Source organism: Mus musculus, chromosome 4 (genome assembly GCF_000001635.26).
Source record: "Mus musculus strain C57BL/6J chromosome 4, GRCm38.p6 C57BL/6J".
NCBI classification, from domain to species: domain Eukaryota; kingdom Metazoa; phylum Chordata; class Mammalia; order Rodentia; family Muridae; genus Mus; species Mus musculus.
This window is the reverse complement of record NC_000070.6, coordinates 4,760,170-4,787,176: the sequence shown is the minus strand read 5'-3', so window position 1 is coordinate 4,787,176 and position 27,007 is coordinate 4,760,170. Positions and strand designations below refer to the sequence as shown.

Genomic DNA, 27,007 nt, shown 5'->3' with positions numbered 1-27,007 from the left:
TATGATAGGGTGTTTCTCGGAGGGAGGGAAACGGAAAGAGGATAACATTTGAAATGTAAATAAAGTAAATATCCCCCCCCCCCAAAAAAAAAGGATAGTAGTAATTGTTACAAGATTGTATTTGAGAGGCAGATGGGACAGGCATGGGAGCCATTCATTTTTCCATTTTGAAAGTAATAATTCTTCATAGAAACACCTGATGGATATTTAGAAGAAGGACTTGGCGCTTTTTTTCCGTATTTTTTTATTGGGTATTTATTTCAATTACATTTCCAGTGTTATCCCAAAAGTCCCCCACAACTCCTCCACCCAGTCCCCTACCCACCCACTCCCACTTCTTGGCCCTGGCATTCCCCTGTACTGAGGCATATAAAGTTTGCACGACCAATGGGTCTCTCTTTCCACTGATGGCTGACTAGGCCATCTTCTGATTCATGTGCAGCTAGAGATACGAGCTCCAGGGTGGGTATTCGTTAGTTCATATTGTTGTTCCACCTATAGGATTGCAGATCCCTTCAGCTCCTTGCGTACTTTCCCTAGCTCCTCCATTGGGGGCCCTGTGATCCATCCAATAGCTGACTGTGAGCATCCACTTCTGTGTTTGTCAGGCCCCGGCATAGTTTCACAAGAGACAGCCATATCTGGGTCCTTTTAGCAAAATCTTGCTAGTGTATGCAATGGTGTCAGTGTTTGGAAGCTGATTATGGGGTGGATCCCTGGATATGGCAGTTTCTAGATGGTCCATCTTTTCGTCTCAGCTCCAAACTTTGTCTCTGTAACTCCTTCCATGGGTGTTTTGTTCCCAATTCTAAGAAGGGGCAAAGTGTCTACACTTTGGTCTTCGTTCTTCTTGAGTTTCATGTGTTTAGCAAATTGTATCTTATATCTTGGGTATTCTAAATTTCTGGGCTAATATCCACTTATCAGTGAGTACATATCATTTGAGTTCTTTTGTGATTGGGTTACCTCACTCAGGATAATGCCCTCCAGGTGCAACCATTTGCTTAGGAATTTCAGAAATTCATTCTTTTCAATAGCTGAGTAGTACTCCATTGTGTAAATGTACAACATTTTTTGTATCCATTCCTTTGTTGAGGGGCATCTGGGTTCTTTCCAGCTTCTGGCTATTATAAACGCGGCTGCTATGAACATAGTGGAGCATGTTTCTTTCCTACTTTCTTTCTTACATCTTCTGGATATATGCCCAGGAGAGGTATTTCGGGATCCTCCGGTAGTACTATGTCCAGTTTTCTGAGGAACCGCCAGACTGATTTCCAGAGTGGTTGTACAAGCTTGCAATCCCACCAACAATGGAGGAGTGTTCCTCTTTCTCCACATCCTGCCAGCATCTGCTGTCACCTAAATTTTTGATCTTAGCCATTCTGACTGGTGTGTGGTGGGAGAGTATGGAATACAGAAGCTAACAGCTTCTGGGACAGGCGGGAGCCACAGAGCTTCTAAGGCAGCCCCCTTTTCGGGCCCCAGACATCTGGCCACTTTCCTGGCCAGGGGATAGCTGTCCGCCGGGCCCGGGAGCACTTTGCCTGAGCATCGGCAGCAGACATCTTGGTTCCGGGAGTCCGCCGAGAGTATTCTGCATAGTGTGGAATACAGAAGCTAACGGCTTCTGGGTAAAGGACTTGGCTTTTTAAGAGGCTGAGAAGTGACACAGTCTTCAGTCTGCACACTGGAGGCCCAGGAACTTGCTAGTGTGGTTCAGCTAAAATTCAAAGGCATAAAAACTATGGACCCCATTGTGTAAGTATTAGTTAGAGAACAGAAGAGTCCTGTCTCAGCTCCAGCAATCATGCAGAAGGGGCGCAGTTCCTCTTCCTTTCCCTTTTGTTTATTCAGGTTTTCACAGGATTGAGTAAGACCTGTTAACCTTACTGTATCTGCTCTTTCAAGTGCTAAAAGACTCAAGCTACACCCAGATATAATGTTTATTCAAAAAAATCTGGGTACCCTATCCATTAGAGAGCATATACAAAATTATGTGTGAGGAGTTATATCTAATACCATATTAATTATATTATTGTTTATGGATAAATGTGAGAGATGGTTGATATTTCTAAAGGCCAAAAGCCCTTTAACCCCAAATTAACTGATCTATCATAAATGCATCAATTGTGTTTTGGGGGGGCCTTGAGCTTTCATAGTAGTTGTGAAAAATAGTTTGTTTCTCCTTTCTGGAGCCCAAGTTAAAAGACTAGCCTTAATACTTGTATAAATTGTATATATGTGATATATATATATATATATATATATACATGTAAGTATGTATTATGTACTTTCTTAACATCTTTTATATTCAATAAATATATTATTGCTGATCCTTGACTTGGTTGCACAAATTAACATTTCCATTTAAAAAGTTATAGATCAATTCTGTTTTATATCACAAAAATCTGGGCACCCTATCATCCATTATAGTGTATGAATGTATCTAAAATCATATTTAGCTTTTTAATCTCTTAGATCCAGATCTACCACTTTATTGTGTTATTTCCTTATATTACTCCTACCTCCCAATGCACTTAGAATTTTTCCCTTCCATTGCCCTTCCATGTAGAGGGTTAGAGGAGGACAAAGTAAATTGAATCATAATGTAAACATTTACCCTGCCTTTTAAATGGCTTACAGTATTAGATATGAAGAGAACAATTGGCAGTGCTGTCAAAGGTAGCTGTCCTTTATACTGTGACTCTGACCTAGTTGGTGGTGCTCACGTTTGGTTCTGACATGTCAACATGGCAGGAAAAAGAGGAACACTAAACTTTTTATCAGTCAAGTTAGATATGTCAGAGTTTTGTCCCTATTTCACTGGCTATAATATCTATCTATATCTATATATATCTATATATATATTATATTCTTACTATAAGAAACACATATGCCCAGAATGGAAATGAGAACTGGGTTCTGTGAGCACTAAACATGCTTATATAGAAGAACAGCTAGACAAACAAAATCTGTACTTAATAATGCTTAAGGCTAGTGAACAACTATGTCACATAAGCAGTTGCCAAGAATGGGGAGAAATTGCAATACTAAGATATCATTTACAGGCATAGCTTGTATGGTCAGTTTGCAATTTTCTGGTTTCTAGAAACTTTTTATATCACCTACTAAAGTCATAGCATCTCTGAAAACTTGGACTTCTATTCCTATCATAATTGACTTCTTTGAGAGTAACCAGACTGAGGTAAAAGGAGTGGTAGTGCTTGGTGAGAACTGTTTGTAGGAAGTCAAAGGCTTTTTGTGATTTTTTTTTATACTTAGTTCCTGGTTTAATCCCATGGACATAGATCATCAATGGGAGGCTTTATCCAGCATCTCATGAGAGCAGATGTAGAGACCCACAGCTAAACATTAGGTGGGGCTTAAGGAACCCCACAGAAGAGGGGTGATAGGATAGTAGGAGCTAGAGGAATCAAGAATGCCACAAGAACACAGGCCACAGATTGAACTAACCAGGGCACATAGGGGCTCACAAAGATGAATCAACCATCAGGGAGCCTGGATAGGACTGAGCTAAGTCCTCTGCATATATTATGGTTGTGTAGCTTGATGATCTTATAGGACTCCTAACTGTGAGTGTAGTGGTATCTCTGACTTGCCTGCTCGTGAGACCCTTTTCCTCTTATTGCATTGCCTCTTTCAGCCTTGATATGAGGGTTTGTGCCTAGTCTTATTGCATCTTGTAGGGGAATTTTAATCCAGCAACATGGTTGTCTGGCAAGGGATCACACCCCAAGACGGTCTAGGCCTCTTCTATCTGGCTAAATTGCAGCAGGCCACACACCTCTAATCACTCTGGCTAGAGTAAGACACACCCTTAGTACCCACCCAGCTCCCATGAGTACAGATAGAAAAGAGAGGCAGCTTAAGACACCAGTACAGAGAGAGAGGTAGGGAATGGAGGGAGGCAGTTTTACTGGGACAGTTTTACAGGTTGCAGATGAAGTCAGAACAAATAGAGAATGAGAAAGAGCTAGAAGATAGATTGTTGTTGGGGTCTGGGGATCACCGCAGAAACCACTCAGACAAATATCTCAGTCAAACAGGGCTGGTTTATTGAACATACACCCCAGGACTGTCCAGTAGGGGCACAGTTCAGACTCTGGAGCTGAACTGATCCCGAGCTGGAATCCTGTAGAGCTTTTAAGCCTGAAATCCAGCAACATCTATGCCAGATTATTCCACCACTCAGGATTTAGGGATAGGACAATTCCTTAGGAACATGTCTTTGTTGTACAGTTACTCTGTTTCCATTGTTTGAGGTATTCAGCTGTGGTGGGGGACTTGCCTTGCCTAATATTCATGTCTACTTGCCAACCAGGATGTCAGTTACCCATGTATATGACTCTTTCTACTACTTAGGATGTCAATTCCCAGGGAAGTCTTGGAAACTTGGAAACTTACACTGGAGCAGGGGTCTCTGTTACGCTGGGGTCCAGCCCAGTGGCAGCTTATGTATATTATATATGCAAAATATATAGAAGCTCATACACGGGTGCAGAAAGTACTGCCAAATGGTTGGTTTGGGTACAAGCTTACTGTGGTCAATTGTGCAAAGCAGTTCTAACTGACCTCTATTGTGATTGGTTTCCAAGAACACCAAAGAACAGAACAGAACACAATATGTAATCAACTCATGAGAAAGTTTCTTAGTAACAACACAAAATGGCTGGCTACACATGCAACAGTTACCTAGGCCTTAACAATTGCCAGAGATAGTTTGAGGCCAAGCAGAACAATTCAGTGAGAAGCTGAGAGAAGCCAGATTGAGTCAGTCAGCTTGGAGAAGAGTTTGAGGCAGAATAGCTGAGTTGAATCAGTCAGAGTTCAGAAAGAGCTTGAAAGGGTGAATTTATTTAGCAGCAAGCCTCTGTGACAACAATTACATCTGTCAACTAAAAGTTATGTCTACATCTTGTTATACCACGCGTGGTTGATATCCTGGGAGTTCTGCTCTTTCTGAAAGGACATGGAGGAGCACTGCATCTGGGGAAGAAGAGGGTTGGGAGGAAGTGGGAGAAGTGAAGGGAGGCGAAACTGGGTGGATGTAGTGTATGAGAGAAGAATAGACTTTAATAAATAAAAATAAATAAGAAAAAAGGGAAGCTTTGTAGAGGAAGTGACTTTGGTTGGTCTTATTCATTATTCTATTTTGATAGCCAAAATATCTTAGAATACAACAAACTAAACATTTATTGAACAAGTGAGAGAATATAGCACAGAACATGAGAAAAATATAAAGGCTATTACAAGAATCAAGTGAGGAAATGATCACAGTCATTAAGCAAGTATTTTCTTGATAGACATGGTGACTTAGAATTGGGAGGCCGAATCTTCAGGACTCACTGACTTACCTGTAGGAAGTTGATAGTGGGGAAGAGGCCTAGGCTGTAATTTGTGGGAGCCTGAGAACTTTTCAGAGACCTCTACTCAAGTGGAGCTGCGATCCCTGACTTCACACTGCACAAACTTTAGAGGAGTCAGTATGAAACAATGAAAATTAAATATTTGTTGTTAATATATCAAAATGCATTTGATAATAAGTATTTTACACCTGACAATTTGGAAATTTTCTTCAAGTTATTTTGTGTTGTCTATAGGTTAATCATACCTTGGTTTGTTTCTTGCATTCTAACTTTATCTCCCTCACACTCTTTCCTCCTCTGTGTGTTGTTAGTTCACATTATAAAATAAGGCAGTTGGCATTGTGTTGGAACCAGGAACTGTGGCTTCCATTACTCTGACCTCAGGCCCAGTGCCTTTCACAACAGCTTTGCTTGCCTCTCAACTGCCCTATTGCTCTGAGAACAAACTAAGAATGGTCTTCATTTCAGCATCTGTATTTGTTATTTCAAGGGATACAGTTCACTTTCTGGAACCTGCTGTGTTCTCTTTTAGGTCTTAAATGCCACCTTTAAGGATTCTCTAGCTAAACTGGATTTTTTTACTTACAAATAACTTTATTACAGCAAAGTTCATTTATCATAAAATCGGTCCACTTCAGGTATACAGTAATTTTGATAGGTTTGCCAAGTTGTGGAATCATCATCATTTTCAGAATGTTTTGTCTTTATAATAGTCTTTATATTTCTAGTCCCCTTCTCAGGCAACTACCATTGTATCTCTCTTTAGCTTTCTGGACCAAAATTCAAGGAAATCGTGGTTCTTAAGCCTTCCTTCTTTCACAAAGCTCCAAGGATACCCCATCACTTCCCAACATGGGTGTTGGGAATCCATACTCAGAATTTAGTGCTTCCACAGCAAGTACATTACAAACTGAGCCATCTCTTCAGCCCCATTAGCCTAATTTTAAAGTGCAGATAAGTTATTTGCTTTACTGTGTATATTCTAATTTCTAAAAGTAAATGAAATTCTAAAACATTTTTGATCATTAGTTTATACAGATGGAACATTATTTGAAATAGGTATTAATAAACCCACTATTTTTATAATTTTTAATCTCTGAAAATTTTATACATGTATATAGTAGTGTGTCTCAAATCATATGGCCCCTTCACTACCCCAGTCCAACTCCTTCCAGTACCCTCTGATCATGTTGCTCTTCCAACTTTGTGTCCTTTTGTAATTATTTATTTTAACCTTGTAAGTCGAAGTAGTGCTTCCCATCCATATGCACATGCCATGGCCTGGGGTTATCTACTGCGCTATAGTCATACTAGAGGCTGCTATACAAAACATAACTCTTTATTCCATTATTAGGAACCATCAGTTGCCAGTAGCTTCTGTGCTTAGGGTGGGAGCTTTTGGATGCTCCTCCCCTCTGTGCTGGTATTTTTAATTGGATTGATCGTATGTCAGGCGTGTGTTGCTGCTGTTCACGTATGCAACAACCATGTCATACAGAGGAAAGTGTTTCACGGTATCCTGCCAGTCTCTGGGAACATCTACAAAGTGAAGTAGAAAGAATGCAAGAGCTCACTTTCTAGATGTTCCCGGAAGCTTGGTGGGGACAGGACTCATACAGACGTCTCATTTATAGTTGAACACTCATTATCACTTTCTGTCTCTATTTTGAACAATAATGTGTCCCTGTATTACTCACTATATGCTCCACTGCAGTAAAAAAGTGTCTCTGACCAAGGTTGGAGCATCATTAACCTGTGGATATATTGTAATATATATTGCAAATATTTAGGGTTTAGCAAGATGTCTCAGTGGTTAAGAGCAATCGATCCTATTGCAAACGGCCCAGATTCAGGTCCCAGCACCCATAGTGGTTGCTCAAAACTGCCTAGCTCCAGTCCCAGGGAATTGAATTACCTCTTCTGACCCCCATGGGCACACATGTGGTACACGTACTTACAAAAACATAAGTATTAAGAAGACATTTTGATAACGTAATTTGGAAAGATGACAATAAGCCCTCCTCCAGAGCCTACAGGATCCCTTTCAGAGGGCTTTGACTATGTTTATAGTAATAAGTTCAACATTTAAAGCAGACAGTCTGTGTAGGGCAAGATGGAGGTCCATTATTTGGTAACATCTGAAGACATTTTTGGTTTTCAAAATGGAGGGACACACCTAAGAAGGTTTTCTAGGCATCTAGCCAGGGCTGCAGTAAAACATCTTACTGTGCACAAGATGGGAGCTTCACAGCAAATCTGTTCACTCAAAGCATTCAGGAGTGCCAATGTGCAAATGTCAATTTAAAAGAATCTGCTGTGTCCTTAACAGAACTCTTATTATGCACAGTACTACATATATCCATATATATGATGGCTTATGGAAAGTACTAGCTCTAAAAATATGTTTGTTGAGGGGTGAAGAGATGTCTCAGCAGTAAAGAGTGCTTCTTATTCTTAGAAAGGTCCCAGGTTGGCTTCCCAAGCATCCAAATGGCAATTCACAAACCATCTGTAAGTCTAGTTCAAGGGAGTTCTACACCATCTTATGGCCTCAGGGTACCAGCCACATGTGATAACATAGACACATACATGCAGACAAAACAATCAAATATGTGAATTAAAAATACATTTGTCTGCATTCTTTTCCTCACTCTACAATTTTATGTATTAATGCTAAATCAGATTTATTTTATGTTATAACTTTTTCTTGTATGAATAAAAAGATAGAAATCTTTGCCTTCTTACTCTTTGATATATCTTAGATATATAGTTAAGAGATAACTAGGCATGTATTTTCTTTTTTGCTTGCTTATTTCAATGTTCTATAGGTTTTGTAGTATGCCAGTACATCCACTGAGTAATCTCCAGGGTTCCTTTTCCTTACTGCTTAAAGGTACATTTTATCCCTTAGCACTCAAATTCTCTATTTTTAAGATGCATCTCTTATATAACTACATTATTAATATTCTGTTTGCCTCTTATGTGTAGATCTTTATGTGCAATGTTCTAGAATATATCTATTTTCGTACTTTAGGGGTTTTTTGTTTTGGTTTAGTTTTAGTTTTAAAGTGAGTCTTAACCCTAAGGTGGCCTGAGACACATTCCTTAGCACTGGATGGTAGGCATGTACCAGAGCTTTAGAGCCTCTGGACTTTTACTTTTGATTTAGCCCAGGGTGACACCCTTCAGTGGTACATATGTTTAGTGCCTATATTTGGGGCGTCAGTTTTTATTAACCAAAACACTAAACTTGAATGTTAGATTAGAAAGTACTTGAAGATAAGATGTCAATTGGATTTTTTTTATGTAGGGCTTTATTGAATTCCTTGAAGTATTTAAGACTTTCATTAATAAAAATTTATGTGAGTTCCCTGAGATATACTTATTAAATAATAATGATTTTCTTCTTTGTGTCTTACAACTCCTCCCACTAGATAAATACTGAGGAACATGTGGATGCCTCTGACAAGGAGGTCATTGTATGGAACCGGAAGATTCCTGAGGACATCCTGAAGGAAATCGCTGCTCCTAAGGAGGTACCAGCAGAAAGTGTGACAGTTTGGATTGACCCACTTGATGCTACACAGGAATACACAGGTGAGTCTCAAATGTTAGATTGTCATTTTATGTTAGAGAAGTTTTCAGTTAAATTTTAAGAATCCAATTAGGTTTCCAGACAAGCAGACTAGATTATTAAGGTATTATGTGAACCATTTAGACAAATGGATGATTCTCAATCTTCCTTCCCATACCATAGTGTAGTCCTCTTACAACATTAGATTATTCAGGATTAGGAGCTCAACTTGATACTTAATAGTAGCACCAGCATGCTATTAGACACCTAGTACTAAGAAAAAATGTTAGAAAAGAATATAGTATTTAGTTTGGACATTGGGAACTCAGGTTTTATTATATATACATTTGATGTAAGAATGCAAAGTTGTAAATTGGATAGAGCCAGAAAGTGAAAAGTAGCAAAACGAGATTATTCCCATCAATCCCCAATACACACATCCGTGCTAGTCTTGCCTAGCCCGAGTAACAAGATTATTCCCACCAACCCCCAATACACACATTCGTGTTAGTCTTGCCTAGCCCCAGTTTCATCTCTGTGCTCTTACCTCAGGCTGCTGCTTTCACAGAGGTATCTAATTTCTGCTCCAAACTTTGATGTATGTTAAAGTTAGGAAGATCCCCAGAACATGGGAGTTTGTACTTTTTCACTTTGGCATTCTGTATACTGACCTTGAACCATAATATGTACTCAATAGATTATTACTATTGAGAAGAAAGAGAAGATACAAAATATATACTTAATAAATAATGTTGTAAATCTAATTTATATGAGTAAATAGTAGAATATTGTAATAGTAGAATATTGAGCTTGATTGCAAAAAGAATTTTTCTGAAATAAACTAACCTGAATACATAATAATTAGCAAATCCCTTTGTCCAGGACTATTATAAACTTCTAACTCAGTTTCTAAAATTGATTGTAAAATTAAAAGTTAATTTATATCTAAAGATGGATAATCAGGTTTTTTTTGTACTTTATTTAGATATTTTCTTTATTTACATTTCAAATGTTATCCCCTTTCTTGATTTCCTCTCTGAAAATTCCCTTCCCCCTCCCCTCCCCCATCCCCCTGCTCACCAACTGATCCACTCCCGCTTCTTGGTCCTGGCATTCCCCTACACTGGGCCATAGAGCCTCCCCACAGGACCAAGGGCCTCTCCTCCCATTGATGTCCGATTAGGCCATCCTCTGTTACATATGCAGCTGAAGCCATGAGTCTCACCATGTGTACTCTTTGGTTGGTGGTTTAGCCCCTGGAAGCTCTGGGGATACTAGTTAGTTCATACTGTTGTTCTTCCTATGGGGCTGCAAACCTCCTCAACTCCTTGGGTCCTTCCTCTAGCTCCTTCATTGGGGACCCTGTGCTCAGTCCCATGGATGTCTGTGAGCATCCACTTCTGTATTTGTCAAGCACTGGTAGAGCCTCTCAGGCAACAGGTATGTCAGGCTCCTGTCAGCAAGCACTTGTTGGCATCCAAAATAGTGTCTGAGTTTAGTGATTGTATATGGGATGGATCCCTAGGTAGGACAGTCTCTGGATGGCCATTCTTTCTGTACTATACAGATTAGGAAACTAAATTCAGTTGACTTTAATTTGGCCCAAAAATGGGTTTACTGAAATGATGGACTTGGTGAATAAACCAAGTAACTAGGTCTCATGACTACTTATTAGCTCCTGTCTTTCTGCTTAGGACAATTTTGCGTGATGTTTCACATATGTAAACTCTAATGCGGCAAGTATCCTATTGTGTACTGAAATTAAACACAGTACTTTAACAACTATGCCTTTGTGTTTTCTTCTAGAGGATCTTCGAAAGTATGTCACTACCATGGTGTGTGTAGCTGTGAATGGCAAACCTGTGTTAGGAGTTATTCATAAGCCATTTTCTGAATATACAGGTATGAAGTACGTGAGCACCTCTGAGAGGGAGTGGTACTGAACTGTTTGTCTATATTACTCAACTATTTTTCTACAATTTTAAAAATTGAAGTCTGTCCTCAACCTTTGTATACTACTTCACTGACTACAGTGAGGATTTTATGGTTGACACTGATAGTATGTGAAAGAACACAGCTTCCTAAAAAAAATCTGTTGAAATACAACTATGTAGAGACATTCTGCAGCAAGGTATCTTGTGGTTCTTTCACGGTGATGTTGGCGCTGAGGCCTAGAATTCTTACACTGGCTTGTGAGGTAAAGCTGGTGTTGTTCTAGCCATATCTGTTGTATTATGCAGAGCTCAGTATTGTGATAAAGGAGAGTGATACTTGATCATCAAAAGTGGGAGAGTAGTTGTCCCATGTTTAGCTACTGTACGTGTCTTTAGAGATCCTTAGGGCCCTTGCTTCTCTGGTCTTCAATCATGTTTGTTAGTTTCCTACAAAGTACAGGTCAGGTCAGTGATGGCTGCATTGTGAAAAGGCATGAATGGCCATGTCAAGAAACCTCTTATTTAGTTAGGGTATGGCCTTTGCTGGTAGACCTGCCAATGTAGGTAGATTCAGGGTATACTGGCTAATTTTGTGTCAACTTGACACAACTGGAGTTATCACAGAGAAAGGAGCTTCAGTTGAGGAAATGCCTCCATGAGATCCAACTGTAAGGCATTTTCTCAATTAGTGATCAAGGGGAAAGGCCCCTTGTGGGTGGGACCATCTCTGGGCTGGTAATCTTGGTTCTATAAGAGAGCAGGCTGAGCAAGCCAGGGGAAGCAAGCCAGTAAAGAGCATCCCTCCATGGCCTCTGCATCATCTCCTGCTTCCTGACCTGCTTGAGTTCCAGTACTTACTTCCTTGGTGATGAGCAGCAGTATGGAAGTGTAAGCGGAAAAAACCCTTTCCTCCCCAACTTGTTTCTTGGTCATGATGTTTGTGCAGGAATAGAAACCCTGACTAAGACACAGGGGAAATAATTACACTCCATTTACTCAGCAAGACTGCCTGGACTTGTGATTCTCTAAGGTACGGTCTAGCTAGTAGTCTCATGTTTACAATGACAGCACAGTTTATTACTGTAATGGGGAAGAATAGTTAGTATAAATATTGCTGAGTGCCAGCACGAATTTTTCATGCTTCTAATTAGTTAGTTCCCATCAACTTACAGGACAGCCCTTCGCACCACTGTACTCTAAAGTGACAACACTCTTTAATTGTGCAGTGTCCACCATGCCAGTATTGAAAACAGTCCTATTGGCCAGGTATTGTGGATAATTCAGTGTCAGTCTCACATTTGTGTATTACTTAGGGCTGTTTATAGTTAAAAATAAAAACATATGCATGTATGAAATACTGAAAGAATTAATAAAAATATATTAAAAATTTTTTAAAAACTTCAAGATTCTCCTCAGCTATGTATGAATGAAGCTCAGCCTGGGTTATGTAATACCCTGCCTCACAGAAACAAATATTTTCCTGAACTAGTGATTCCTAGGAGGTAAAAGTAGAAGCAGAAGTGAAAGAGTGAGAATTTTCACTTTTCAGTTATATGGTTCTTCAAGATTTCTTAGTTTCATTATATTTTAAAGAGTTTGAAATGCTTTTTAGTTGAAAAAGTTTTTCACAATAGTCTGTAAGTTGGAAGATGAGCTAAGATATTGGCAGAGATATGCTGTCTCTGAACCATATAAGAGCCTATTCTGGGGTTTTCTCTGTCTCTGGAAGTTTGCCAGTTGCCCAAGGAGTTCCTTGGTTTGTGAACAATCATTGTAATCTGCCTCCATCATCACAGGGCCTCTCTGAGTGCCTGTGCTTTGAAGTGGGGGAGACATAATTTTTTCTGTATTCTACTTTAGTCCAGGAAGCTAAGTGTCCAGATGAGATTGATAGAGTAGCTGTTATTAGAAGCGGGAGCCACGAGTGTTGCCTAAGACAGTGTGAAGAAGGCAGAGTTTGGAGTATAGACTTGAATCAGCTCAGACTTCTCAGAAGGTAGGACACGTGGTCTCCCCTAGGGACTCGAGCAGCTAGTGCTTTAGTTTCTTACTGTTGCCATCAGATCAGTGGAAAGATGTCATTCTTTTATTGCAAGACATAATTTGTGTTCACCTAAAATGGAAAAGCTGTATAATTAGGCTCTATTGCCATGATATAAAACCATGACTAAAAGCAACTTGGAGAGGAAAGGGTTTATTTCACTTACAAATTATAGTTCGTCAAGGGAAGACGGGCATTGTACTGGAGCAGTGTTGCTTACTAGTTTATTCCTCATGAATTGTTTAGTTTAGCTTGCTTCCCTGCTCCTAGGACCACCTGCTCAGTAAGGGAACTGCCCACAGAGTGCTGGGCCCACGCACATTGAACAAACTGTCTAGAGGGCTTGCCTACAGGCAAATCTGATGAAGTTATCTTCTCCATGAGATTTCCTCTTCCGAGATAACACTAACTTGTGTTAAATTCAAACTACAACAGTAATTTAAAAGCAATAAATAGTACAGTCGCCAGAAGTCTTACTTTAGGAACAAGTTGTTCGCCAAAGTATCTTTGTAAGTTAATAAAGTCTTCTTTTCTATTGTGAAAAGTTAGCTTACTCTGCTGTTACTTTTCCTGGAAAAAGAAGTACAGACATAGTTTACTCCAGGTTCTGACAGCAGTTGACAAGACCAAAGAAAGAAGTGCAGTTATGTCTGGCTTGGGAAACACTAGATCTGGGGTAATTGATTGGAGAAACAATGTTGAAAGGTTATTTACAGGTGACTCAAAAATGGTAGAGACTGAGTCATCGTGTCCTATTTGTTAACCTATCCTCCTATATATTCTAGTTCCACCCAAGAACAAGTGTTCTTGGGGGAGCCAAAAAAGTAGTGGCCAGAATCCTAGATGGAACTAACTCCTTCCTTACACTCTACCTAGCCATCACTGTTTGGTATTTCTATTTTGTTACCATATCTTCAGCATGAAAGGTACTTCTGCTCTACCATGGGAATAGGGTGCCTAGAGGGTAAAGCTGTATTGTAACACCCATCATATTAAAGCAAAAGTGCATGCCAGTCAGAAAACAGAACTTCCATGATTATGTGTGGATTATAGTACATTCCTAGATGGAAGATTTCCTTGCTTTGCAATTTTTGATTCCATGCTATACATTAGTATTGATAGAGCGTAAGTGTTATCAGAAGTTAGCTCTAGTTGACTATAATGGAGCTCCTGATAGGAATCATTGTTGTTGCAGTTGAAAAAGAGCTGATCAGAATTCTTGCTGCTTGTTAGTAACTAATTCATTAAGCTTGAAGTTCTTCGAAACACAGGGGTTTTTTGGATAGTAGTTTAATGAAAGAATGCATAAATGTTCCTAGTGGAAATTTGTAACTACTAAAAATATCTCAGAATTCTGTGGCAAGCCGTATCAGTGGCACTTATTTTCTACTGTGTTTGTGTTTTGAATCAATTTGCTTGTTTTGTTGTTTGCTTGTTTTTAAAGCAGGGATATATAGTTGTGGTTGGTCCTAAATTCATGCTAATTCTTTCTTTACTATATGTAGAAAGCAAGGCCCAATTTTCTGTTCCGCATCAGTTTCTGCTCATTAGCCTACTATGGCTCTTGAGTGTTTGTTTTGTTTTGTTTGTTTGTTTGTTTGTTTGTTTGTTTTAAAAGTAAAAGCCTCTGGGGACCCTGTGCTTCAGGTAGTAAGATCACACATGGATTTAATGAATAGGGCTTCAAGGGTTTTTTTTGTTTTTTTTTTTTGCCCAACATAGATAATAGCTGGGATACACCTTTTTTTTCCCTTTCTCCTTCCTACTGTAGATACAGAATTACTGTAAAGGAGAGAGCCTGTCCTAAACATTCAAACAAATAACAGCAGCAGCAAATACCCTTTAAAGAACAGGAAGATTTCATAGCCTTAGCCTAAGGAGTCACTGTAATTCCCATTTTATGTCCCTTCCAGAGTTATAGTGTGTGTGTGTGTGTGTACTTTATATAGAGAAAAAAGCAAAATTAGTCATTAGTGTTTGAATCACTAAACCACACCTACTTTTTGTTCTTATTGCTGAACCACAATAATCAGTGTAATAATTCTGTGTAGCTAAATGCAATGCCAACTGAGAAGCAAGTGACAGTGTCCTTCTGCCCTGGGCTTCATGTGCCAGGTAGTAGGACATTATAGTGAGGGCGTTTTTCTTTATCATTCATAAAATTAACATATTCTGTAACTGCTTATTTGCCTTATCATCCAAATCTAATTTAAATATGCCCATTGGAGCTGGAGAAATGGCTCCATGGTTAGGAGCACTTGCTCATTCTTGCAGAGAGCCCACTTAGTTCCCAGCATCCATATGTAGTGACAAACACTTCACCACCCAGAACTTCTGCTCTAGGAGATCTGCATGCTGTTCTGGCCTCCTAGCACCTGTGCTCATATGTACAGACATACACACAATTTAAAATAATCGTTTAAAAGTAAGTTGTCCAAGTAAGTGCTATAAATTAATGTATTGTGTATTTATTAACAAGAAGTGCCTTTTAAAATACTGAGTTAGTAATTGTTAATATCCTATGCAATACTGACCCCTACAGCTAGAGCACTGTAAGTTCATTTTTTAGTAAAACAGTTACCAAACCTCATTAGGGAATTTAGAGAATTTGGGGATTTTCTTCATCTTTTGAAACTTTTCTTGTAAGTAATTACAAACATAAAATTATGATAAATACTCATGAGCTTTTTCCTCCAGTGTCCTTTAAGTAACAAGTAATATATTTTTCCTTCAGTATTTTCATTTCTCTGCATTCTGTTCCTGAAGTAGGTTTACAACTGCTTTCTTAAAACAAGATCCTATCAAGTGAGATAGGTTTCTTCTAGCCACTACATTGCTGCACTCTGTTCTTTTAATGGGCAAGAGCTTCTTTACTTCTTGCTTTGGAGACCAGACCACTTCTCCCATAGGATGGACACCTAAGTCTTCTGGAGCCACTTGATGCTCCTCCTTCAGGAACTTTCTCTAATGTGGTGGGGAGACTCCTTATTAGGGCCCTTGCTTTAGTTTTGTTTCTTTGGTCTTGTTTGGTCTTGTTCCTGGAAGGACACTAGTTGCTTTTCCAAATGACAGAGATGTGTTGGTCCTCTCTCCTCCCCAGGTTCCATATCATTTCTAAGCCTTTTCTTCTAAGTGTTTTATTGACTTATTTCAGGCTAAAAAGGAACCTTGGCTCCTGTTGGCTGAGTTTTCCCATCACTGAGAGTTCTTTGACTCTTAGCAATTCAAAGTTCCTACTATCATACCCACAGTGACATTGCATCGGGCAGCTGTTGTCCAGGTCTGCTGGGCTTAGTTCTGTGCCTTCTCATCAGTTGGGACCTGTCCCTCTCCTCCGTGTCCTACTTACTCTGTAGGGATAGATGAAAAGGTTTTATGTTTACTTTCTTTGTGGTTGGGGATAGATTTTAGAGGAGGCAGCCATCATCCATGGTGACTTAGAAACCCAGACTCTCCTTATTTTCGTTTTTTTCCCCATGTAGGTAGGAATAAAATTCTATGTTCATGATAACCATGGTAGTTCAGAGTGAGTGAATGTTAGAATAGCAATTTTACTCTTTATTGGATTACTTCTGACTAAATTTGTTTTCTTACATCATTTGCACTATAGTGAGGAAACCTTGAACCCAAAATATATATGCCAAGTTATATCTGGAAGCCCCTCTCTCCTTTTAAAGTTTCTTCCAGCCCCACCCCACCTTCCCCCTTTGCTTAAGTTTCTTTCTTTGATTCATTCTTCTTGAGATGGGGTTTCACAATGTATACCAGGGTGGCTTGGAATTCACTATACAGCTCACAGTGGCCTTGGACTCATAACACCCTCCTGTTTCAACCTCACAAATGCTGGAATTATAGGCAATATCCAATTGGCTTTTTATTTTTATATAAATATAAAAATTTACTGTTCTACTTTGATTTCTGTTGTTGTGCTATATATCATGACCAGAACTAACATAGAAAGGAAAGGGTTGGTTTCATGTTGGTAATTATAGTTTATTATCAAGAATAGCCAAGGCAGGAGCTTGAAGCTACACTGGAGTGCTGTTTCCTGGCTTGCTCCCAGGCTACCACATTCAGTTACCTTCCTCAAATTTGTGTTTATATCTCTAAATGTGTCTTTGTAGGTGTATGCCACTCGCATACTTATGAATGCGAGCACACACAGATGCTAGAAGAAAGGATCCTTTTGGATGTAGTTATAGAGAGTTGTGGAATACTTTACCTATTTTGTGTTTTAAAGCCAGTTGAGAGAATACGATTGCAAATAATCTATGAGTGTAGGAATAGGAGAAAGTCAGTTTTAAACGTTGAATTATCTAAGCAGTTGTGTTCTTGTATGCTATGCTCCCTGAGTCTCACTTTGGTACTGACCTCAGTGTCCAAGATATTTGCTAAGGGCTATACTAAGGTGAAATATTTGAAATGGAGGAAGACAATGGGAGAAGTATAGCTAGGAATTGAGTTACAGGGTGGTCACAAGAGGTTACAAGAGGCTCATCTAGTAATGGGGAGAAAGCCAGGATTCTTACGCCAAATATTTGATAACCATTCTAATTGTGAAGGACACAGGAAATTTAGAGGCTTTGTTTCATACACTCTTGTTATTTAAAAAAGTTACTTTTTGTATTTACATCTTAATGGTTAAATCTGTAGAAGGTGACTTTTTCATTTTTTTTTAGTCATTTGGTTCAGAAGATTGTAATTTATGTAATACTTTGGAGTTACAAAGCTTCCAAGATGTTAATGGATATCCTATTTGCTTTCCAGCTTGGGCAATGGTAGATGGTGGTTCAAATGTGAAAGCCCGTTCTTCCTACAATGAGAAGACCCCAAAGATCATTGTGTCTCGCTCTCATGCAGGAATGGTCAAACAGGTTGCTCTTCAGACGTTTGGAAACCAGACTTCAATTATCCCAGCTGGGGGTGCTGGTATGTTCTTCCTGCTTTTTCCCATCTTGTGGTACCATATATCCTGTAGTTCCCAACATATATGATCATTCTCAGGAGACTAAATTATTTGTCTCATGCTTGGGCACAAAATAAGCAGGCAATGTATTTTTAAGACAGGCTCAAACTCCAACAAGTAGGGTTGCCTTCCCATTGCCCATGTCAGAAACCAAGTCCTACATTAATGTCAACTCTCCCTAAATCAGTACAGAAGTCCATTGCCACCACTGTGTACAGCAGTCTTCAAATTAGTTGTCACATGTGTTTATCATTGATCTGTCAGGAGGAAAGATGGAGGACTTAATGTTTCAGGTGGCAAAAATCCGTCAGGTATCATCCTAGGGATCACTAGAATGGCTAATCTGTGGATCACTGAATTCTTCAACTTGTACATTTTGCATGAGTAAGTCTTGTATTCACCAAATTTATCATATATCCTCTGCTCTTATATTATTTCATTATCAATCAGAGCCCACAGTTCAAAAACCAGACAGTAGTCAATAATCAGATATTGTGAGCCATATGTAGTTTTTGGCATATCATCATCTGATTAAGTCAACTTCTAAAATGTTTAATTTAATTACTATAAGATGTCTATAAGAGCAGAACATAACTTGGATTTAGCTTGAAGAGGCCACTTGATGAATGTTTTTCATGTCAAAATATTAATTTAGGTAAATAAGTTCAAAACATTGGTATTGCAACTGCTTTTCAGCAGTGCTCAGGTAGAAGTAGTTGAATGGAAGAAGTGGCACTTGCCACCCTGGCATATTTAATTTGCTGGTTGGACTTGTCTTCTTTTCTAGGTTTTCCTAGAGAGGGCCTTGCCTGTGAGTTAGGAAAGCTAAATGTCCAGAATAGCCAGGGATGAGACAAACTAGATTGTAGATGTCGAAGTGGTGTCGTCATCGTCGTTGCTTCCTCCTCCTCCTCCTCCTCCTTCTCTTTTTCTTCTTTTGCTTCCTCCTCCCTTCTTCTTCCTCCTTTCTCTTCCTCCTCTTCCTCTTATGCAAGTGCTGTCTCATTACTTAAAGAAAGTGGGATAGTACTCTAAAGATAGGTATCATAGACCGGCTTGCTGAAATTGAGAATAGCTTAATTAGTGAGCTTATTTTGATTACATTGTTGCTACATCAATAGTAATATTGGGTTTGTTATTTGTTAACATGATTATGTTGGGAAATGATTTTAGATTTTTGCAAAGGGTGTGTAGAACACTTATGAAGGCTTCACTCTGTTCCATTTAACTATGTTCTTGAAAACACTACACACTTTTTATTAAGTGATTTGAGTAATGATCTAAATTCTCTTTCTCTTTTAGGTTATAAAGTTTTAGCACTCTTGGATGTGCCTGATATGACTCAAGAAAAAGCAGATCTATATATTCATGTGACATACATCAAAAAGTGGGATATATGTGCTGGCAATGCCATCTTAAAAGCCCTTGGTGGCCATATGACCACTCTGAATGGAGAAGAGATCAGTTACACTGGGTCTGATGGCATTGAAGGGGGACTTCTTGCTAGCATCAGAATGAACCACCAAGCTCTGGTCAGAAAACTTCCGGATTTAGAAAAGTCAGGACATTAGTAAGCATTCCTGACCACAAGATGCACCTCTTCCAGATGTGAATTATTCGGCCTGAGCTGTTGGAACTGTTGAAGTGCTGGTGGAGATGATGCATGGTTAAGGCCGCCCTGAAGTACTTTGGAAGTACTTATGAAGCAGCAGAGACTTACTTTCCCTGTAATAGGATACAAAATCAGGGAAATTAGATTGCTTCATTTCTCAAGTATTGTCTTTATTTTTGAGACTATTTTCATACAGTTGTCATATACAAGGTGCATATATATATATGTATGTATGTATATATATACATATATATATATTTGTGAATTAATATCTAGAACTGAGTCTACACTGTTATGAGTCACCATTTTCACACAACAAATGATGAGTCTGCATTGTTGATACTTCCATATAGAATGGGATTTGAGAAAGGGAAGGTTTTGTTTTATGTAGAGTTTAGTGTAACTTCTAGGTTGTATATTATTAAAAATAAAATCATTGGTGATTTTTACTCCTCAGATGGAAAGCACAAGAAGTCTCATATTCATTAATATGCAACAAGTGCTCTGTTCATCTGCCTTTCTATGGATTTCATAGAAATGGCTTAAGTCGGTTATTTTCTTTGAAATTGTACTAACAGATTGACCAGCTGGTAGAAGGTAGACAGATGACTGAATTATACTGGAATTGTCTGAGTGTTGCAGTTGATTTTCATTTCCCTATGAAAGGGGCCATTGTTCATCCTTTCTCCACTGATCAGGATTTAGTCTTCACCAGGAAAGTTGGTTCAAGTTTCAGTATTAGTCTCATGATATGCATATTTTCTCTTCAGAGATGAACTATGTTGTAAGATGCTCTAAGAATATAAATGATTCTATGATTGTTGAAAGTTACTTGACATATAGATTGAATAGTTTTAGCTATTTTTCAAGAATTATGTTTTGTTTATGTAATAATGTTTCTTAATTTTTGAAACCTTGCCAGGTTTATCTCTAGACATTCTCTTATCATCAAGAATGGCTATGACTTTTTTCTTAGCTATTAATAGACTTAAAAGAACCAAATTATCAGAGGAATTACTTTTGACATAATTCTAGTTTTCTCATTGATAAAATTTTTTTTCCCACTCAGTTGACAGAATGTGGTTAAAAAAAGATATGGTAGCATTTGTCGTGTTGCTATAACTCAGAACTTGTTTTTTTGAGCTGTATTTGTTGGTGTGAGTAGTTTTTCTTAGTATGGCCTAGAAAATTGGTATAAATAATAAATCATGGTTTTTTTCATGTGGCTTTGATGCCCTTGTAAACGTTAATGAGGAATTTCTCATTTTTTCTTTTTTAAAAATGTAAGCCTAAAGAAAATTTCTATTTATTTTCCTATTTCAGAGCTAAAATTGAGCAAAGGATGGACATTCTAGTCTGGTATATTGTGCATACTTTAGGTTTGCATGTCATAGAGCCCAAAGCCTGGCACTCCTCAGCAGGGGACTGAATCTTAATGCAGCACAAGTGCTTTTCCCCGTACTTAACAGTATGTAACAGTATGTTACAGTATGTAACGGCACTAAATTGGCCTTTGTGTGATGAAAATTCAGTTTTGGTGTTTGGAAACTTGGTATTAATTTAATAGGAGTTGTTAGTTTTTAAAACAGTTTCAGACAACTAGTCTAATCACCAGATAATATGACAGGAGAAAGGAAATCCTGCTTTCTCTGGCGAGATGCCAGAGCAGATCGTCTCACCAGAATCCTGTATTAGGAACCTCTGTGTCACTGTAACATGTCAACGCAGAAAATAGAACTTAATTGGGTAATTTTTTAATGTGCAGAAACTTTATCATTTATTACAAGTAAAACTAGTTCATATTTTGTAAGCACAATTGCTTTTGTTTTTAGTTTCATTAACAGTTATCACTAAGAATAGGAACATTGTGTGTTGGGCTCAGAAGCAAAGATGCTGGCTGAGAGGTGGAAGTAGTTTTTATAATTTGTTCGTGTTATCTAATGATTTTACGTACTTTTATAGACAGTTCATTTTTTAATATAATTTTGTTTCAAAGCCAATATACATTACAAGGAAAACAGTATTTATTTATATGAGGTATTATTGTGCCAGAACATATCTGCTGTGGAGTATGTAATATCTCTCAGAATTAATGTTAAATTGTTTTATTTCTAAAACATACCAAAACAAGTTTCTATTTAGAAACTTACCTGTTTTTCCTTTAGTAGAAGCAGAGACATCCACAGCCTCAACAGATCACACCAGCTGTCTCCTCCTCACTCACGATATCCCAGCTCCATTTTTTTTTCTTTTTTTGGCTCTCTTTCTTAGCTAGTATGCTACCTTGCCCCACGCTTAACCAAAATTTTCTTATAAACTCTTTCTTCTGTATATTGGCCACTGAACAGGTAGAATTGAGACTTTGGTAAAGTTCACAATGAAAGTGTTCAATCCTGGAAGAGGTTTAGTTAACCATTATTTTTTAGGCTTCATGAGATGTAAAGAAAATTGCCTTGGGAACCATAAACAATTCATGCTCTTATATGACTCAATACTAACATTTTTACAAAGTACCTCTTCCTGCCCATCTCAAGAATATAAGCCTGGAATATGCTAGGGAATTGGATAGGTAAGCCCACTTGAAGAACCTTGTTTTTCTGTTGGTTTTCATTCTTACATCCCAGCCTCCACTTCAGTTGAGTTTACAAGGCTGTACAAACAGTCATATTTGTCTTTGTGGTTTTTCTCCTTTCCCCAATTTTATGTTTTGTTTTGTTTTGTTTTGTTTTGTTTACTAAAATACTTAATGAGATATTAGTGATAACTAATGAACTGTCAAGAACATCTAGATTTATGTTTATATGACAGTTATGGGGCTTGTTTCCTGAGGCTCCTTTGGACTGTCTACAGATTATGTCAGAAGAAATAGGTAGGGCCAAGGTTAGGAAGAGATGGAAGATTCAGAAGCCCAGGGCAGAGAGATCAGTGAGGGTGAGAGGCTAGCATTTGCCCTGGCTCCTGTCCTCACCCTGCTCTTAGATCCGAGTTCAAAAATAAGATAAAACTCTACCTATGATGGCAGTGCTCAGGTAACTCAGGCAGAAGTACAGTCAAGTGCCAACCATTTTAACTTTCTTGATCATAGCTGATGGCCTTCCTGGGACAACCTGGAAGGTCAAAGCAAGAACTCTTGAGATTATTCTAGCTGCAACTACCAGTGGTGGCTGTGTATATTACTGCTGTGTAGAAACATTAGTAGTGTTTTCATTTTAGGTCCAAGTAAGATGTTTTTAGTGATATACCTGCAGAATGGCTCTGTCTTAAAACTGTGTAGAAAAACCCTAATCTTTAGGAGCTTTCCCTAAGGAAAAAAAAAAAAAAGTTGTGCCTTACATAGGGCGTTGTGTGTTAATTATATTAATAAGTGGGGGTAGCTTGTTCCCATTAAATGTAAGTTCTGTTAATGTGTTTTTATCAGAGTTGGGGGAAAGTCATTAAAATTAAATAAAACTGATGGATTATTTTTGCATAATGTAGCATTTATAGTTGAAGTACATTTTTCTAAGAATTGGATCATGATGTATATAAGTCTGAAATGATGTTTCATCATTTGGTTTTTAATTAAATGTAAGACCAGGATAGATTGGATTTTAAAAATCTTACTTTTCAATAAATTATTTCAGACAACTTCATATTTCTCTAATTCTCTGGAGTAACTTTGGTTAAAAAATAGCTGTTAGTGGTACAAATTTGGTGGTCTCTTAGTTAAATGATATTGTGTGTTGTTCCTAATGAGGGAAGGATTCTAATCTTGACCAGCAATGGTTGTGAGGGCTGCTTCTTCACAGTAGTGAAGTTCAGCAACAACATGGTTCTGTGAGGTGCTGATATGCATGTAAATTGTTCTTTTCTTTCATTATCAAAGCCCAGCAGGTATATGTATTCTGACTTCCCATTGACAGGATTTTTGTTTGTTTGTTTATTTTTTATTGTTATTTTTTTGTTGGGCAGTAAATTAATTTAATGGAAGAAATGAGATGTTTGCCTTTGAAATAATACAGGACAAACTCTGAAGAATGATGAATAATACTAAGACAGCTGATTATATATTGTGTTTGTGGTCATTCCCTAAAGTTATTATATAATATATCTTATAAAGTGCAAAAGCAGGGGTTGTAATGTTTTGTCAGTATATTTAATTAATATTTTAAGGTGTAAAACAGAGGTCATTCTGGAAAGACTTGTTCCTCTGTTTAAAGAAAAAAAAAAAAAAACCTAGGAAAGAAACACACTAAGTTAACATGAGATACTTAACCTGAAAGAAATCTCATGTCCTCACATATGGTCTTCAGCCTTTATAGTGTGGAGACATTTAGAGAAGGACCCTTCGTGTCCTGTACTTGCAGTGACCAGCACCGGCCTTTGTAGTGTAACAGGGTGTTGAGAGTGATGGACTACATGTTCATAGGACTTGTTCACATTGACAGTGCTGCCTTGACCAGCCTATGCCTGTGTCACCAGAACTGTGTCCTTTCCCTAATATTTTAAACTATTTTTTTATCCTCTCTTCCTGTTAATGCATTTCTTAAAATGGGTCAACGGTGAGAGAAATTTAAATATTTACCTTTGAATACTTCTCTCTTTTCATATATATAAAGCCATGGAAGAAATAAGCTGTTTTCCTTTGGCAGAGATGCCACATTTTCTTAACAGGCTCTGACCTGCCAACCCACTTCACCAGATTGAAGTGGAGGTCAGTGGTGTTACCTGAAGAAACATCTCCATCCATGGCCTTAGAAGAGTGCTTTATGCCTCACCACACCACTTTTATAAATGCTATTAGTGTTCTTGCTAAGGAGATGGAGGATGTCTGGTTTTGTGTGTGCGTTTTCACCATATCCCCAGTACCTAGAGTCTTGCACAAACTCAGTCCAGACTGTGTGTTGAGTTGAACTAAAGGGTCACTACTAGTGTTAGCATGCTTCATACCTCAGTAGTATAAGCTAGTTGTTTCCTTTGCTGATATTTGTAATTATTACCCATACACACTACATTGTTTTTGTTGTTGTTTTAAAAGTTAGGCCTTTTCGCTAGATACTACACCATGGTCAATTAACTGTAAAAAAAATAAAAATGTGATTGCTTCTAATGAAATAATTTCCCCAAACCCTGCCCCTGAATATACTTTGACAAGTGAAATTTGAATTCATCAAATAAATCAGTCATGTCTGAAAAGGTTCCTATGCTGTGTTGGTGTTTCTCTATTCAGTTTGCATCTTTTTATTTTAATGTATAATTTTGTAGCATTAAGAGTATCTACAATATTGGGCAGTCTTTAGTAACTATTTCCACAGCCACATGTCCAGTCTGAGAAATGTTACTAAATAGTGGCTTCCATTCTACCTTTGTACAGTCACTGAAAACTTTTGTCTCCAAATGTATCTGCTTATTCTCTGTTCTCTCAACATACACAAGAAGCAATGTTTGAGAATGGGTAACAAAGAAAAGAAAGGAAAAACATCTAGTTGAATTTTGACCCATTTTGAAATGTGAGGCAGGAAATAAATCCATGTCCTGAAGCAGCAGGAATAAGGGTTCAAATACCGTGGTGTTGAGGACAAGGACAGGGGATGAGAAAAGACAAAAGCAATAGCTGGGTTCAGGAGGTTTTTCATGAGTATACAGCATATGTCCCATTGGCAGGAGGAGAATGGGCAAGATCAGTAAAGAGCTAAGTCAGACAGTGTTGGCAGAGAGCACAGGCTAGCTCAGGCATACCTGCCTTGGCACTGATAACCATAGCCAAGGGGCAAGAGTTGGGTCCCCAAAAATGCAAACTGACTCTTTGAAAGCACTAGTTCCAAGATTAAACTGGGCTTGCTCAGTCTTTTCTTGCACAAGGACACAGCCAAAGTTCATCTGAGTATCTGAGAAAGTCTGGAATTAGTCTGGCTCCCTACAGATACATACCCAAAACAACCAACAAACCAAGCAACAAAAAAAATTTGTATAAATATATTGCATTTTCTTTTTATTCCTATAATGAAATGTTTGAGTTTGGAACTTGATTTAGTTTAACTTTCTGGAGGTCCAAGGACACAACACGGATGGCTTTGCTGAGATGAAGGCTTTATAGTGGATGATATGGTAGGAGTGTGTCAGGGCCAAGAGGTTATATCACAAAATAGGAAGGTTTTTATAACTCATTCTCTAGAACACTGACAAGGTTACAGGAGAACTTTGTTAATCCTAAGGATTTGCTAGCCCTACATCTTGCCTGTGTCACATGGCACATAACCATATTGAAACCCAAGTCTCTATTACATGAACACTTGAGAGACAAATGTCTCCAAGTAGAGCAAGTGATGTTACGATGGAGCTATCAGCCTGGTCCAGTGATCTAGGCCTATAATTTCACCTGCTTAAAAGATGTGGGGCAAAAAGCACAAATTCAAGGCCAGCTGGGCAATTTGATGAGACAGTGCGTCAGATGTTTTTAAAGAAGTGACAAGAATGTTGGAGATACATAGTGTGGTGGTAGTGTTTACCTGGCATGCACTTTGAGGTGCTATGTTCAATCCCCAGCACCTGAAGTGGCTTAGGGACAAGAAAGAACAGTGAACCATTGCTGGAATGGCCTAATTTACATATTTGGCATCCATTTGAAGTCTATTACCAATGAGCTTTCTGAGAAGTTCATTTTAGTCTCTTAGATTGTCACAACTCACCTTTGTGGCTCTACCTCAGTGAGACATCATGGCATGAAAAAAAATCTGTTTCTTGGCAGTCAGCAAATCAATGTCATTTGCTCTGGCCCTCTGTCACAATCAACATGAAAGGGAAGTTGACTTTTTGGCATTGGGACAGTTTGTGTTGTGGATTATGAGAAAGCAAATATATGGGTCTTGATCCCACCAGGTGAGAGTAAGTTCACTAGCACAATTTTTGAGCCAGGCTTGAGGAAAGCTTTATTAAATACTTGTCTGAATGATGGACAGGTGCATACCTAGAATTCCGAGAGAAAGGCAGAACAAACAATGCTACATATCTCCTGCCTGCATCCAGTCAAGGACAAGCACACATTCTGACATACTTCTTGCCTATTTACCTCCTGCCTATTTGTGCTCAAGCAGATCTCGGGCAGTTGAGGCAACCAACCTTGTTTATACAAGTTGAAAAACATGGTTTGTTATTTACAATGAACAGCCCCCAACATTCCAGGAAGTTATCTGTCTTTAGGCAATTAGGGCTTACTGGGTTATCTGTCCTTGGGGAAGTTGGGGCTTTCAGGTTAGAGGCATTTTTTTGTTTTATAGATATGTTAATATATAGTAATTTAAACTTAGTACATAACTTTAAGCCTCACACCTGGAAGGAAGGTGAGGGAATCAAAGGGACAAAAGAGACCACAATGGAACTTTTGCCATTACTTATGGAAAGTAATTGCATTACTTTGTTGTTGCTGTGACAAAAAACCATGAACAAAAGCAAGTAGAGGAAGAAATTTCCAGATGGAGAGTCAGTGTTGGTGGCTAGCACACCGCAGGAAGAGC

General features: G+C 38.4%; 1 protein-coding gene across 1 annotated transcript in view; it reads left to right on the top strand.

Moving 5' to 3' along the window:
* Positions 1-24,693, top strand: part of Bpnt2 (3'(2'), 5'-bisphosphate nucleotidase 2) — a 30,823-nt gene extending 6,130 nt beyond the window's left edge. The window contains exons 2-5 of the mRNA NM_177730.4: positions 8,822-8,984; positions 10,768-10,863; positions 17,704-17,865; positions 19,205-24,693. Coding sequence (NP_808398.1) covers positions 8,822-8,984; positions 10,768-10,863; positions 17,704-17,865; positions 19,205-19,473 — 690 coding nt within the window. The 3' untranslated portion in view covers positions 19,474-24,693. The remainder of the gene's footprint in view (positions 1-8,821; positions 8,985-10,767; positions 10,864-17,703; positions 17,866-19,204) is intronic.
* The last annotated feature ends 2,314 nt before the right edge of the window (positions 24,694-27,007 follow it).